Raw genomic sequence first — 12054 nt, forward strand, 5'->3', positions numbered from 1 at the left:
AACTGTGACAAACCAACCAGATGATCATGATTAATCACCCCCCAGCCCTTCATTGCAAACAATGGGACTGCCTTGGGGGCAATTTTGGAAGTCTCCATCACCTCCAAATTTTGATAGGGGTTAAGTTTGACCCGGTCCTCACTTTCGCACAAAGGTTCACAGTTTGCCTAGAGCTTCATGGTTTGCATGAAGGTTTATTGTTTGCCCTCTTATACATGTTATTTTATTTGGTCCCCAATAATAGGGCACCAGGCTGCCATCACCCTTCTCCTGGATTATTACAGTTGCCTCCTATCTTCCTCAATGTCCACTCTTTTTCTAAAAAAAATTGAAGTACAGTTAATAAAAAGCACGCTGAGAATGATGGCTCATGCCTGTAATCCCAGCACTTTAGGAGGCCAAGGTGAGTGGGTTGCTTGAGCTCCAGAGTTTGAGATAATAAAAAGCACAAGTTCAGCTGTTTCGCTTTGATAAGTTTTGACATTTGTGTACACTGGGTAACTGCCATGTACAAAAAGAGATACAATATTTCCATTGCCCCAGAATAATCCTTCATTTTTTTCTTTCCAGTCAATGTCTCCTTCCCGTAGGCAACTACTTTCTGATTTCTATTACTAGGGACTATTTTTTCTGTACATTGATTTCATTTCATATCATTGGAATCATACAGTATGTACATATCTGTGCTTTTTTTCATGGATTTAAGACTCATTCATGTTGTGTGTATGAGGAATTCCTCCCATTGTATTGCTGAGTGGTATGACATTGTAGAAATACACCGCAATTTGCTTATTAATTCATTTTTTGATAGAAATTTAGTGGCTTTTTTCTTCATCATTTTTGTTACTATGACTACAACTGCTATAACAAATTTTGTACAAATATTTTGTGAACATATGTTTTCATTTAACTTGGATAAATACACAAGAATGAAATTGCTAGGTCATAGGGTAGATGTATGTTTAACTTTGTAAGAAACTGCCAGACAGTTTTCCAAAGTAGTTTGTCAGATATATGAGTTGTCAACATCCAGTCTTGCTTCCTCCGGTCATTTCTCCTCATAGGCTCCAGAGCAATCCATTTAAAACATAACCTTGATCCCATCACTTTCCTGCTTAAACTCCTTCAATAGCTTCCCATTGCCCTTAGGAGCAAGTCCAGACATTATTCACGTAGCCTGCACAATTTGGCCCTCACTTTCCTTTCAGCTTTGGCTACTCCTTCCTGCATCTCCCTGCCCGCTGGTTTTCTGTGTTCTGGCCATACTGTGTATGCTTCTACTCCTTGACTGTGAAGCTCTTTACCTGCTTAGGGCTTTTGGTCCCTTTTTCTGGTCAGCCATTCTTTTTTTTTTTTTTTTTTGAGACGGAGTCTCGCTCTGTCGCCCAGGCTGGAGTGCAGTGGCGCAATCTCGGCTCACTGCAAGCTCCGCCTCCCGGGTTCACGCCATTCTCCCGCCTCAGCCTCCCCAGCAGCTAGGACTACAGGCACCCGGCACCACGCCCGGCTAATTTTTGTATTTTTAGTAGAGATGGGGTTTCACTGTGTTAGCTAGGATGGTCTTGATCTCCTGACCTTGTGATCCGCCCGCCTCGGCCTCCCAAAGTTCTGGGATTACAGACGTGAGCCACCGCGCCTGGCCCTGGTCAGCCATTCTTCATCCACTTTCCTCTTTGCCTATTTATTCTTACAGTCTCAGTTTAAAAGCGACTTCATCAGGGAGTTTCCCTAGGCCCTGTAGACTAAGTTAGATCCCCTGTTACATGTTCCTGTGGGGCCCTGGCTTCCCCTTCCTAACATTCACTACACTGTTGTCATTTTACAAACTGCATATATTTATTTCAATTTTTGAATAGCTTATACATTCATGTTGGTTCAAAAATTCTCAAAAGATACTTTGTCAAAAGTTTTATTCCCATCCCTGTCCCTATTTGCCTGGCTTCCCACCCCACAATTTTTTTTTTAAAGGAACTTCTTGATATCAGTTTTTTTCCCCAGATATTTTTTAATGCCTATACAAGATTTTATATACATACACATATACACAAACATATATACACATACTATACCATTATAACGAATTCTATTATAGTATAGTATAATACTATATTTGCATATATTAGCAAATAACGAATTACGAATACTATTAGTATTGCTAATACTAATGTATATAATTTTTACACATATGCACACTCTACACACTGTTCTGAACCTTGTTTTTTCCACTCACTTTTATGTTTTGGCAGTTTTCCGTTTCAGAACTTAGAGAGCTTCCTCATTTTCTGTCATTGATGCCCAGAGTTCCACTCTATAGATGATCTAGGCCTGTGCTGATGGCCATTTAAATTGTTTTTAATCTTTTGTGATCATAAACAATGCCACAATGATAACAATCACATACAGATGTTATTTCTGATGAGTATGGGAACACTTGAAGCATAATTTCCTGGAAACCAAATTGCTGGTACAAATTGTATATGAGTTTGTATTTTAAATTATTATTATTTTTGAAACAGAATCTCGCTTTGTCATCCAGGCACAATCTTGGCTCACTGAAACCTCCGCCTCCCAGGTTCAAGCGATTCTCCTGCCTCAGCCTCCCAAGTATCTGGGATTAAAGGCATATGCCACCATGCATAGTTAATTTTTGTATTTTTAGTAGAGATGAGGTTTTGCCATGTTGGCCAGGCTGGTCTTGAACTCCTGGCCTCAGGTGATCTGCCTGCCTCGGCTTCCCAAAGTACTAGGATTATAGGCGTGAGCCACTACACCCGGCCTTGAGTTTGTGGGTTTTTTTTTTTGTTTTTTTTGTTTTTTTTTGAGACGGAGTTTCGCTGTTGTTGCCCAGGCTGGAGTACAATGGTGCGATCTTGGCTCACTGCAACCTCCGCTTCCCAGGTTCAAGCGATTTGCCTGCCTCAGCCTTCCCCAGTAGCTGGGATTACAGACATGCGCCACCATGCCTGGCTAATTTTGTGTTTTTAGTAGAGACGGGGTTTCTCCATGTTGGTCAGGCTGTTCCCGAACTCCCGACCTCAGGTGATCTGCCCACCTCGGCCTCCCAAAGTGCTGGGATTACAGGCATGAGCCACCACACCCGGCCGAGTTTGTGGCTTAATAATTTTTGACAAATTGCTTTCCATGGGATTGTACCACTTCATATTCCCATCCACAATGTTTAAGTCCACGCGTTTCCCCTTGGCCTCACCCACATGTGTTGCAGTACATTTGGACATTTGGAGATCTGAGAGCAGAAAAACATTATTTCAGTGTAGTTACTTTTAATTTGCATTTTTCACATTAGAAGCTAAGCATCTGGTAGGATTTATTTTTAATTACTTAGTATGTTGTAGATATCCAATATATCTGTTGATATAATAAAAAAACATGTATTATATATTAATATATAACATAATGTATTATATGCTGTATATGTCTTAGGCATATATATATATATATATATACACACACACACATATATATACATATATATATATATATATTTTTTTTTTGAGACAGAGTCTTGCTGTCGCCCAGGCTGAAGTGCAATGGCGCTATCTCGGCTCACTGAAAGCTCTGCCTCCCGGGTTCAAGCCATTCTCCTCCCTCAGCCTCCCGAGTAGCTGGAACTACAGGTGTCCGCCACCACGCCCGGCTAATTTTTTGTATTTTTAGTAGAGACGGGGTTTCACTGTGTTAGCCAGGATGCTCTCAATCTCCTGACCTCGTGATCCGCCTGCCTCAGCCTCCCAAAGTGCTGAGATTACAGGCGTGAGCCACCACACCCGGCCTGGCATTAATATATATTAAGCATATGTATTATAGATTTATAAATATATTAATGTAATGCAATATTAAACATATGTATTATATACTTATGTAAGTATATTTATGTTAATGTAATATGTATTAAACATATGTATAAGTATATAATAAATACATATATTATACTTATATATAATACATATTATATAAGTATAAAATATTTGTAATACAGATCCTTAATATATATTATATTAACATATACATATATTTCTGTATAATATGTATTATAAGTATATAATACATATGCTTAATATATATTACATTAACATATACATATATACATATACATATATACGTCTATATAGGCTAAATAAATGAAAAAACTGAATGATGATCAAAGAGCTTAATATCTGTGTGTTTTAAGGACATGGAGCTTGTAAGTGGAGACTTTCTGGGACCAAGTACAGTATACTTTTTTTTTTTTGAGACAGAGTTTCTCTCTTGTCACCCAGGCTGGAGTGCAGTGGTGCAATCTCAGTTCACTGCAACCTCCGCCTCCTGGGTTTAAGCCTCAGGCCCCCGAGTAGCTGGGACTACAGGTGCAGGCTGGTCTCAAACTCCTGACCTCAAGTGATCCTCCTGCCTCAGCCTGCCCTGGCTTACAGGCGTGAGCCACCGCGCCCGGCCTAGTATTCTTTTTATTAGTCTTTGCAGCTCATATTTCCAGGGTAGTTCAGAAGGAGAAAGGAAAAGAAGATGTCACTAAAAATGAGAAGGTAAGGCTGGGCACAGTGGCTCATGCCTGTAATCCCAGCACATTGGGAGGTCAAGGTGGGAGGACTGCTTGAGCTCAGGAGTTCAAGACCAGACTGGGCAATATAGTGATACCCCGTCTCATTTTTAAAATTAAAAATAAATTTTAAAAATGAGAAGGTAAAATCTTAGCTCTGCTTTCTTATCAGTATTACTGTTGGGCTAGTTTACACGATGCCAGGTATTCTATTCAATGCCAACTGGAGAATGCCAGCTCAGGGTCAGCTTCTGAGATCTTATAACTGTGTTAGGAACATAACCTTTAGAGTCAATTAGACCTCGGTATGAATTTTAGCCCTTATATTAACTGTGAGACTGTCTTCTCCCTAAGATGCAATTTCTCCACTGGTGAAAAAGGAGATGACAAGGCCTGCCTATAATAGAAACCTTGAGGTATCTGCTTAGCCCTTGATTCGTTCCCTCCGACTACTCTTCTCCTCTCTGTACCACGTGACTCCAGGCCCCTGGCAAAGCTGATTGGACCATGGTGGACTGACTCAAGTTAGCTCAGTCAGAATCTAAAAAATCCTTAAGAATAGAATCCAGAGGTTCTGTTAATTCTTTTTTTTTTTTTTTTTAACATAAATTAACCCATTTATTATAGGCCAGTGGTGTCTCAAAGAGTAGAGGAGCGTCTACTGGTCTTTCAACTCCTTCCGTCTTCTGATGGCGGACTTTATGGTGACAGTGGAAGTGCTATTGTACGTCCAGGCACCACCAGCCACTGTCTTCATGCAGGAACCACAGTGCCAGATCCCCACAGCTCGTCTCTTCATCTTGATTTTGCCACAGAAAGAGCAAGTGTACTTGGCGTGCTGGCTGATTTCAATTTTCTTCACCACTTTCTGGAGGGAGGCCCCATAGTGGGTCCCGTATTTACCGACGATCCTGACTTTCTTGGTACGTTTGGCCATGTCACTGCGACCTAGGTCCGAGCCCAGAGAGCCTGTTAATTCTTGATCTGGGAAGTGGGGGTGACACCATGACTGGGTAACCCTATCTGACATGTTGGAGTCGAGGGGGCCCAATAAGTAACCTCCCCTTTCCTTGCCTCACTTCCAAACCAATTAAGGGATTCATGAGGTTATGGCAGAGGAGGAGTAACGCATGAGCTTTTTGCAGATAAACATAGTTTAGCGTGGCAATGCTGAACACATAATGAGACAGACTTTTCATAGACAACCCTGAATAGCCAGAGGCTGCCCCATGTAGATGGAGGGGAAAAATGCGAAGGGAAACAGTTGAACTATGAGTGCTTGGATCCTTCCCCAAATTCATGAACCAAAATCCAGGAGTGTAACCCTAATGGAGGTTTTTGTACTTGGAAACAAGAAGGTTCACCCCAACATAGAGATGCATAGAGAAGCAGGGTCAAAAGACAATACCCCCTGGAGAAGTAGGTCCAGTGAGTGTTCTGACTTCCCAGTTTCTGCTCCTTGTCTCTCTTATGAAGCTCAGCCACACTTCCCGCCCTTGAGTTCTTCCAGATACACATTATTTATAATTATGGGTACCCCTTTATTTAAACTCTTTCAGGTGGGTCTTGCAACTGGTAACCAAAAATCTTTTATTAAGACTCTAAGTCACACTTTTTTTTAGGGTGAAGTTTATTTATTTTTTATTATTTATTTATTTTTTTGAGATTCAGTCTCGTTCTTGTCACCTAGTCTGGAGTGCAGTGGTGCGATCTTGGCTCACTGCAACCTCCGCCTCCCTGGTTCAAGTGATTCTCCTGCCTCAGCCTCCCAAGTAGCTGGGACTACAGGTGCATGGCACCACGCCTGGCTAATTTTTGTATTTTTAGTAGAGACAGCGTTTCACCATATTGGTCAGGCTGGTCTCAAACTCCTGACCTCAGGTGATCCACCCACCTCGGCCTCCCAAAGTGCTGGGATTACAGATGTGAGCCACTGCATCCGGCCTTGGGTGAAGTTTAAATAAAGAAATGAATGTAGGGCACCTAGCCTGGTAGACTCAATATATATTTAGTTTTATTCTTTACTTTTTGATGGAAAAGGGGATGGAGCAAAGCTCTGAGGCTCAGTCACTCAACTCATTTTCAGTTTGAATATGACACCAAACCCCCAAATTTTGAAATTTCTACTTGAAGGTCAAACAGCCATTAAAAGTAGCACATTTGCTATGAAAACGTTACTGAAGACATGTCTATCACAGGCTGGAAAGACAGTGTTGGTTAGTAGCTGGAGTCAGATATACTCGGATAGTCATTCAGGTTTCAACTGCTACTAACTGGAAAGTCTTACAAAAGTCATCACCTCTGTGAGCCTAATTTTTTCAACCATAAAAGAAACAACTAATTTGTTTGGTTGTTACAAGCACAGAATATGCTCTTGGTACATAGAGAGTGCTCAGTAAATGACTGTTGTTATTATTGTAATATTCTGAATGCTTTCAAGAAGGGCCAGGAGGGCCTTCCTTTCTGTTATTGAGAGTTACATGCCTGATTATGTTTCCATTTTTGCCCTGATTGCCAGGGAGTTCAGAATCAAATTTAAAACTTAATCATGGCAACCCTGCTACTATTAAGGTTGGCATATTTGTAAGTCCCTTTTCCTTGCTCTTGATTTTCTGCTTCTAAAGCTTGTCAGCCAATGAGAAGCAGCTTATCAACCAGACCAGACTAGGGCATGCATATAAATGTATACGAACACACACACACACACACAAACACACACACACACACACACACACTCCAGTTAAACAGTAATTTTTCAATGCAGTTTTCACTTGGGTAATTCCCTGCCAAGAGAAAACATAAATCACTTTTCAGTCCAGCATCCAGGGGCTCTACAAACCAGTCCAAGAGAAATTTAATCTGGGTCTACGTAAGAGAAACTGGGCAGCCAGCCAGCAAATTTTTGTTTTGTGTTTTAAGAGAAATGCAACATGCTCCTTGTCAAGTGATGTCTGGGGTGATCAAGCTCACCCCCACAGGGCCAAGGGCTAACTGCGGAAAAGGTAGCTTGGCGGCTTGTGCTAAAGAAGGGCCTTTGAAGGGTCAACTCCCCTCGGTGAGTTAAAGCCTTCAGAAAATGCTACAGAATGAAATACAAAATCAGCATTCAGGATGTTGATTCTAAAAGTGTTACAAATCAGAAGCTGACCCCGGTTAGGTAGGGGTGAAGAGGCGGAGGGTAGGAGGGAAGCTGTGGAAATAAGCTGGGCTCTCAGAGGAAAGGAAGCCGTACTGAACCTTTCACTAAAGGTTTTGGGGAGCCCTTGGACCATTTTAAACAATGCAGTCTTTCCTACTCTTCAACTCAACACTGATTGCACCAGGACTCAGGAGCTTCCTCATTATCATGTAATCACTAGAGCAACTCTTGGAGATAAGTTTTATTACTTTTCTTTTCCAGTTGAGTAAACTGAGAGTCACTGAATTGCCTAGGATTAAGTGTCTAGGTGGAGCCAAGAATTGAACCCAGGTCCAAGAGCCTTCAAGTCCAGTTTGCATTTTCCAGTTTGGCTCCAATGCAACAGCAGTATCTTATTTAACTCATTTTTGTTTTATCTATCCCTTACTTCTTGGTCCCAGGTCTCCAGAATTTAACAGAGTTTGGTGGGTTGTAAAAGTCAAACATGCCCTCATCATTTTGTTGTTGTTGTAGGCCCTAGAAATGGCTGTAGGAGTTGGCAAAATAAGTGCACTCTGAGGCCAGCAGCCCTTTCTTCTCTGAGCACATTTCTCGTTCCTTTCCCAGTCTTTGGGAGAGGAATTTTGCCCATGGGAGCTGTCTCAGGTGCCGACCTTTCTGTGCCTCCCTAATACATTCCTGCATCTAAATTAGAACTGGTCAATGTTTCACTCCCCCGCTGTCCTCCCAACCGTGTCTTCTGAAGCTGGTGAACAATTAACCACCAGCAAGCAGCCCCTGTTTTCTGGCTCTCCATCTTACCTCCTTAGAAGCCTCCCTACATTTACTGCTAGGTGTCAATGATATATCAAGCTTGAGAAGCACCGGGGCTTCCTCTCCATTCTTTAAGGATCCTCTTGTATACCCTTTTACAATGATTCTGATGATATATTATTCTTCTCAAGGAAATATATCTTAGGGAATAACCAAGCCAAAGCACCCACATTGACTCTTGAATCGTGTTTTCTGTTGGGAATTCTTACAAAGAACTGGAGAAAACGGGAAAAGATTCCAGGCCAGTTCTGTCACTTACAAGCCAGGTGACATTAGCCAAGTTTCTTAACTTCTGTGGGTCTTCTTTTTACAGTTATTAAATGAGGAAGGTCATTCTTCCTTCTTAAGTTTTTTATACAGACTAAATAACAGTGTGTACAAAAGTGTTTGGCCCAGACTAGCAACTTAATCAGTTTTCTTACATAAGAAACTGTAGTCTAAAGTTCATATGATCATAGAATACTGGAACTAGAAAATGCCTTGTAGAGCTTGTATAACTTTAACTAAAGAGAGGAGGTCCAGAGAAAAAGTCTGAGATATACATATTCAATGACCTTTCAGCCAATTGGTGGCCTATAGTCTAGTTCTGCTTTGTCCATTAGAAATGTAATGTATAAGCCATACGTGTAATTTAAAATTTTCTAGTAATCACATTAAAGAAATAGAAGGTGGTTTATGCTGGTAATCCCAGCAACTTGGGAGGGTTAGGTGGGAGGATCACTTGAGTTCGAGACCACCCTGGGCAACACGGCAAGACCCCATCTCTACAAAAATATTTTTAAAAATTAGCTGGGTGTGTTAATGTGTGCTTGTAGTTCCAGTTTTTTGAGAGGCAGAGGTGGAAGGCTCACTTGAGCCCAGGAGTTTGAGGTTGCAGTGAGCAATGATCACACCATTGCACTCCAGCCTGGGTGACAGAGACCCTGTCTCAAAAAAGAAAAAAAAAGTAGACAGGAACAGGTGAAATTAATTTTAACATATATTATTGAACCTGATGTATGTGATATATCATTTTAACATGTAATGGACATAAAAATTAATAATGAAATATTTTACATTTAGTAGCCCCAATAAAGGGCTACTAAATTTTCAAAATCTGGTGTGTGTTTTGCATTCACAGCACAATCAATTCAGACTAACCACATTTTGAGTGCTTAATAGTCACATGAGGGTAGGACCTACAGTGCAGGTGTAGTTTAATTCAAGCCAGCAAACATTTTGTGCACCTGTTATATGCCAGGAAGTCTGTCAAATGCAGGAATATGAAGGTGAACAAACATACCAGGGTAATAGGCAGACAGGTCTGGAAAGCACAAATTATAATTCAATTCTGGGTGTCCCTTCCTGTCTAGGCTGCTGTATTATTTATTCATATGTTTGATTGAGCAAATGTAGAAAAAAATTCTCTAGAGAATATCTATATCTTCAGGGCATTTTCTTCTGCTTAGATATCAAGGGATGGAAAGTATTTATTTTTACTGAGCTACTACTGTGTCCCAGGTATTGTATCTGCACTTGACAGGCATTGTCTCATTTAATCTTTATAGTGATGGTGTGAGGACATTATTTTGCCCATTTTATTTTTATTTTTACTTATTTTTTTTTTAGAGATGGGGTCTTGCTATGTTGCCCAGGTTGGTCTTTAACTCCTGGGCTCAAGCAATACTCCTGTCTCAACCTCCCAAAGTGCTGGGATTACAGGAAAGAGCCACTGTACCCGGTCATATTTTGCCCATTTTAAAGAGGAAGAAATAAAAGTTGAGAGTGGTTAAGTAACTGTCCATCTGATTTATCAGAGGTAGACCTGGGACTCAATCTCAGAAACAAGGCATGTTTAACTTGGTCAGTATTGTCGCATGGAGATTTGGAGAGAGGAATTTTCCTTGGCCATTATTATTTTTATCTATTTATAAACATTCCCAAAGTTTCCTGAATAATGTGACTGGAGCTTTATTTTAATAATAACTTTCCATTCCAGGTGACCAGTGCTCCTCCTTTCTGAAGGCTCTTGCTACAAAGGAAAGATGAGGATATTCTATTTCTTGATCCCTCTCAGCTACTGGGAGCTGCTTTGTGCCTTGGAAGCCTTAAGCTGAAATGGATGTCAGCCTCAAGTTTAACTCCAAGAGGGTTCACCTTGTTTCTTTGAACAAAATGTGCTACCTGTTGCTTCCCTTTGCCAGGAGTGGTGTTCCCTTTTCCGCAGGCCTGGACCACCGTGTCTCTACTCCTGGATACTTGGTTATTGTGTGTTTTGGTAAAAAAGCATCCACAACATGAATATCCACTAAGCTGTAACAGGGCCTGCTGCAACTATAGTATTTCCTGAAAAAATATCAATGGCCACAAGGGCCACAAATAAAGTTTGTGAACTTGGAATAACCATGGAGAATGAAATGTTCTGATTCAGATCATCAGTGGGATTTCATTGGGAAATCTCCCACTGGGCAAGAATAGATGATGGAGGAAGAGAAACAGTCACTAGAAAAAGGTGATACTTTGTATCAAGAAACAGTTAAAAATTAGATCACATCCTGAAACATTAAGCATATGCCCCTTTGTGAGGCTTGCCTGGCTGAACTTGAACTGGATTGAGTGAATAATTTCTTAAAAACAATCAAAATCACAGATTTATTCTATTTGAAATACTTATATTTACTTATATTTCATTCAGAAATTAGTTAACAAATAATTTTTGAGTATCCTGGGAACTGTTCTAATCATTAAACATGCAAGTTTGAAGAAAGTAAGGATGAATCTGCCTGCATGGGGCTCTCAATCTAGTGAGAAGCAGATAAGAAGACAAAAGTCAGGGAAGATCCCCCAACCTTCAGGTAGCATTTAAGCTGAGACCTCACTAGTTGCTAAGACTGGATTTCAGAGGTCAGGTTTGGATATACAAAATTTAGGAGCTGGTACATGACATTTAAAACCATGGGAATGAACGAGATTTCCTAGATAGAAGAAAATAATATGGACATTTAATACTGAACGGAGTAGGAGGACCTGAACAGGGAGAGCAGGAAGGCGCAGACAGTGAACCTGGAGCATGAATGGAAGCCAAGAGAAGCAAGAATTCAAGAAAGAAAGTTTCTCACGGTGGCAAATGGCACTGAGAGGGAAAGTAAGGCCATGGAATGATGACAATGACAACAGTGACGAAGGATCATTGAGTATGGTATCATGCTGACATTTGTTTCTACCCAGGCTAGGTAGCTAAGACAGGGTGGGTTGAACATGAGGAAGTGAAGACAGAACATGAATTTTCGGAAAGTCTGGCTACAATGGGAAGTAGAGAAATGGGGTAATATCTGGAAGGGGAGGGAACTGAGTCAGTAGGGTTTTGTGTTTTGATTTTACGGTAGGGCATCTAGATAGATCATGTTTATGTGCCTGTTCTCACTCTGTTCTCTCTTCCTGAAGAGTGTCCGCTGGCAAACTCCATTCTGTAAAAGTCCGTATTTAAGTGTCCTGTTCTCTGTCAAACATTCTTCACAGGCCTAGTATGATGTCTGTCCCCAGGCTTCCATGCCATTATGTGTACACA

At 40.9% G+C, this 12054-nt stretch overlaps 1 protein-coding gene across 1 annotated transcript; it reads right to left on the minus strand.

Moving 5' to 3' along the window:
• Nucleotides 1-5213: 5213 nt before the first annotated feature.
• Nucleotides 5214-5492, minus strand: LOC100588981 (putative 60S ribosomal protein L37a). The gene has a single exon (XM_003254539.4). The coding sequence runs from the start codon at nt 5490-5492 to the stop codon at nt 5214-5216; it is 279 nt and encodes a 92-aa protein (XP_003254587.2).
• Between the last annotated feature and the right edge of the window lie 6562 nt (nt 5493-12054).

The sequence above is a fragment of the Nomascus leucogenys genome, chromosome 15 (genome assembly GCF_006542625.1).
Source record: "Nomascus leucogenys isolate Asia chromosome 15, Asia_NLE_v1, whole genome shotgun sequence".
NCBI classification, from domain to species: domain Eukaryota; kingdom Metazoa; phylum Chordata; class Mammalia; order Primates; family Hylobatidae; genus Nomascus; species Nomascus leucogenys.

Coding starts and splice junctions, on each gene's coding strand:
- LOC100588981 (XM_003254539.4), bottom strand. CDS start 5,492: ATGGCCAAACGTACCAAGAAAGTCAGGATCGTCGGTAAATACGGGACC.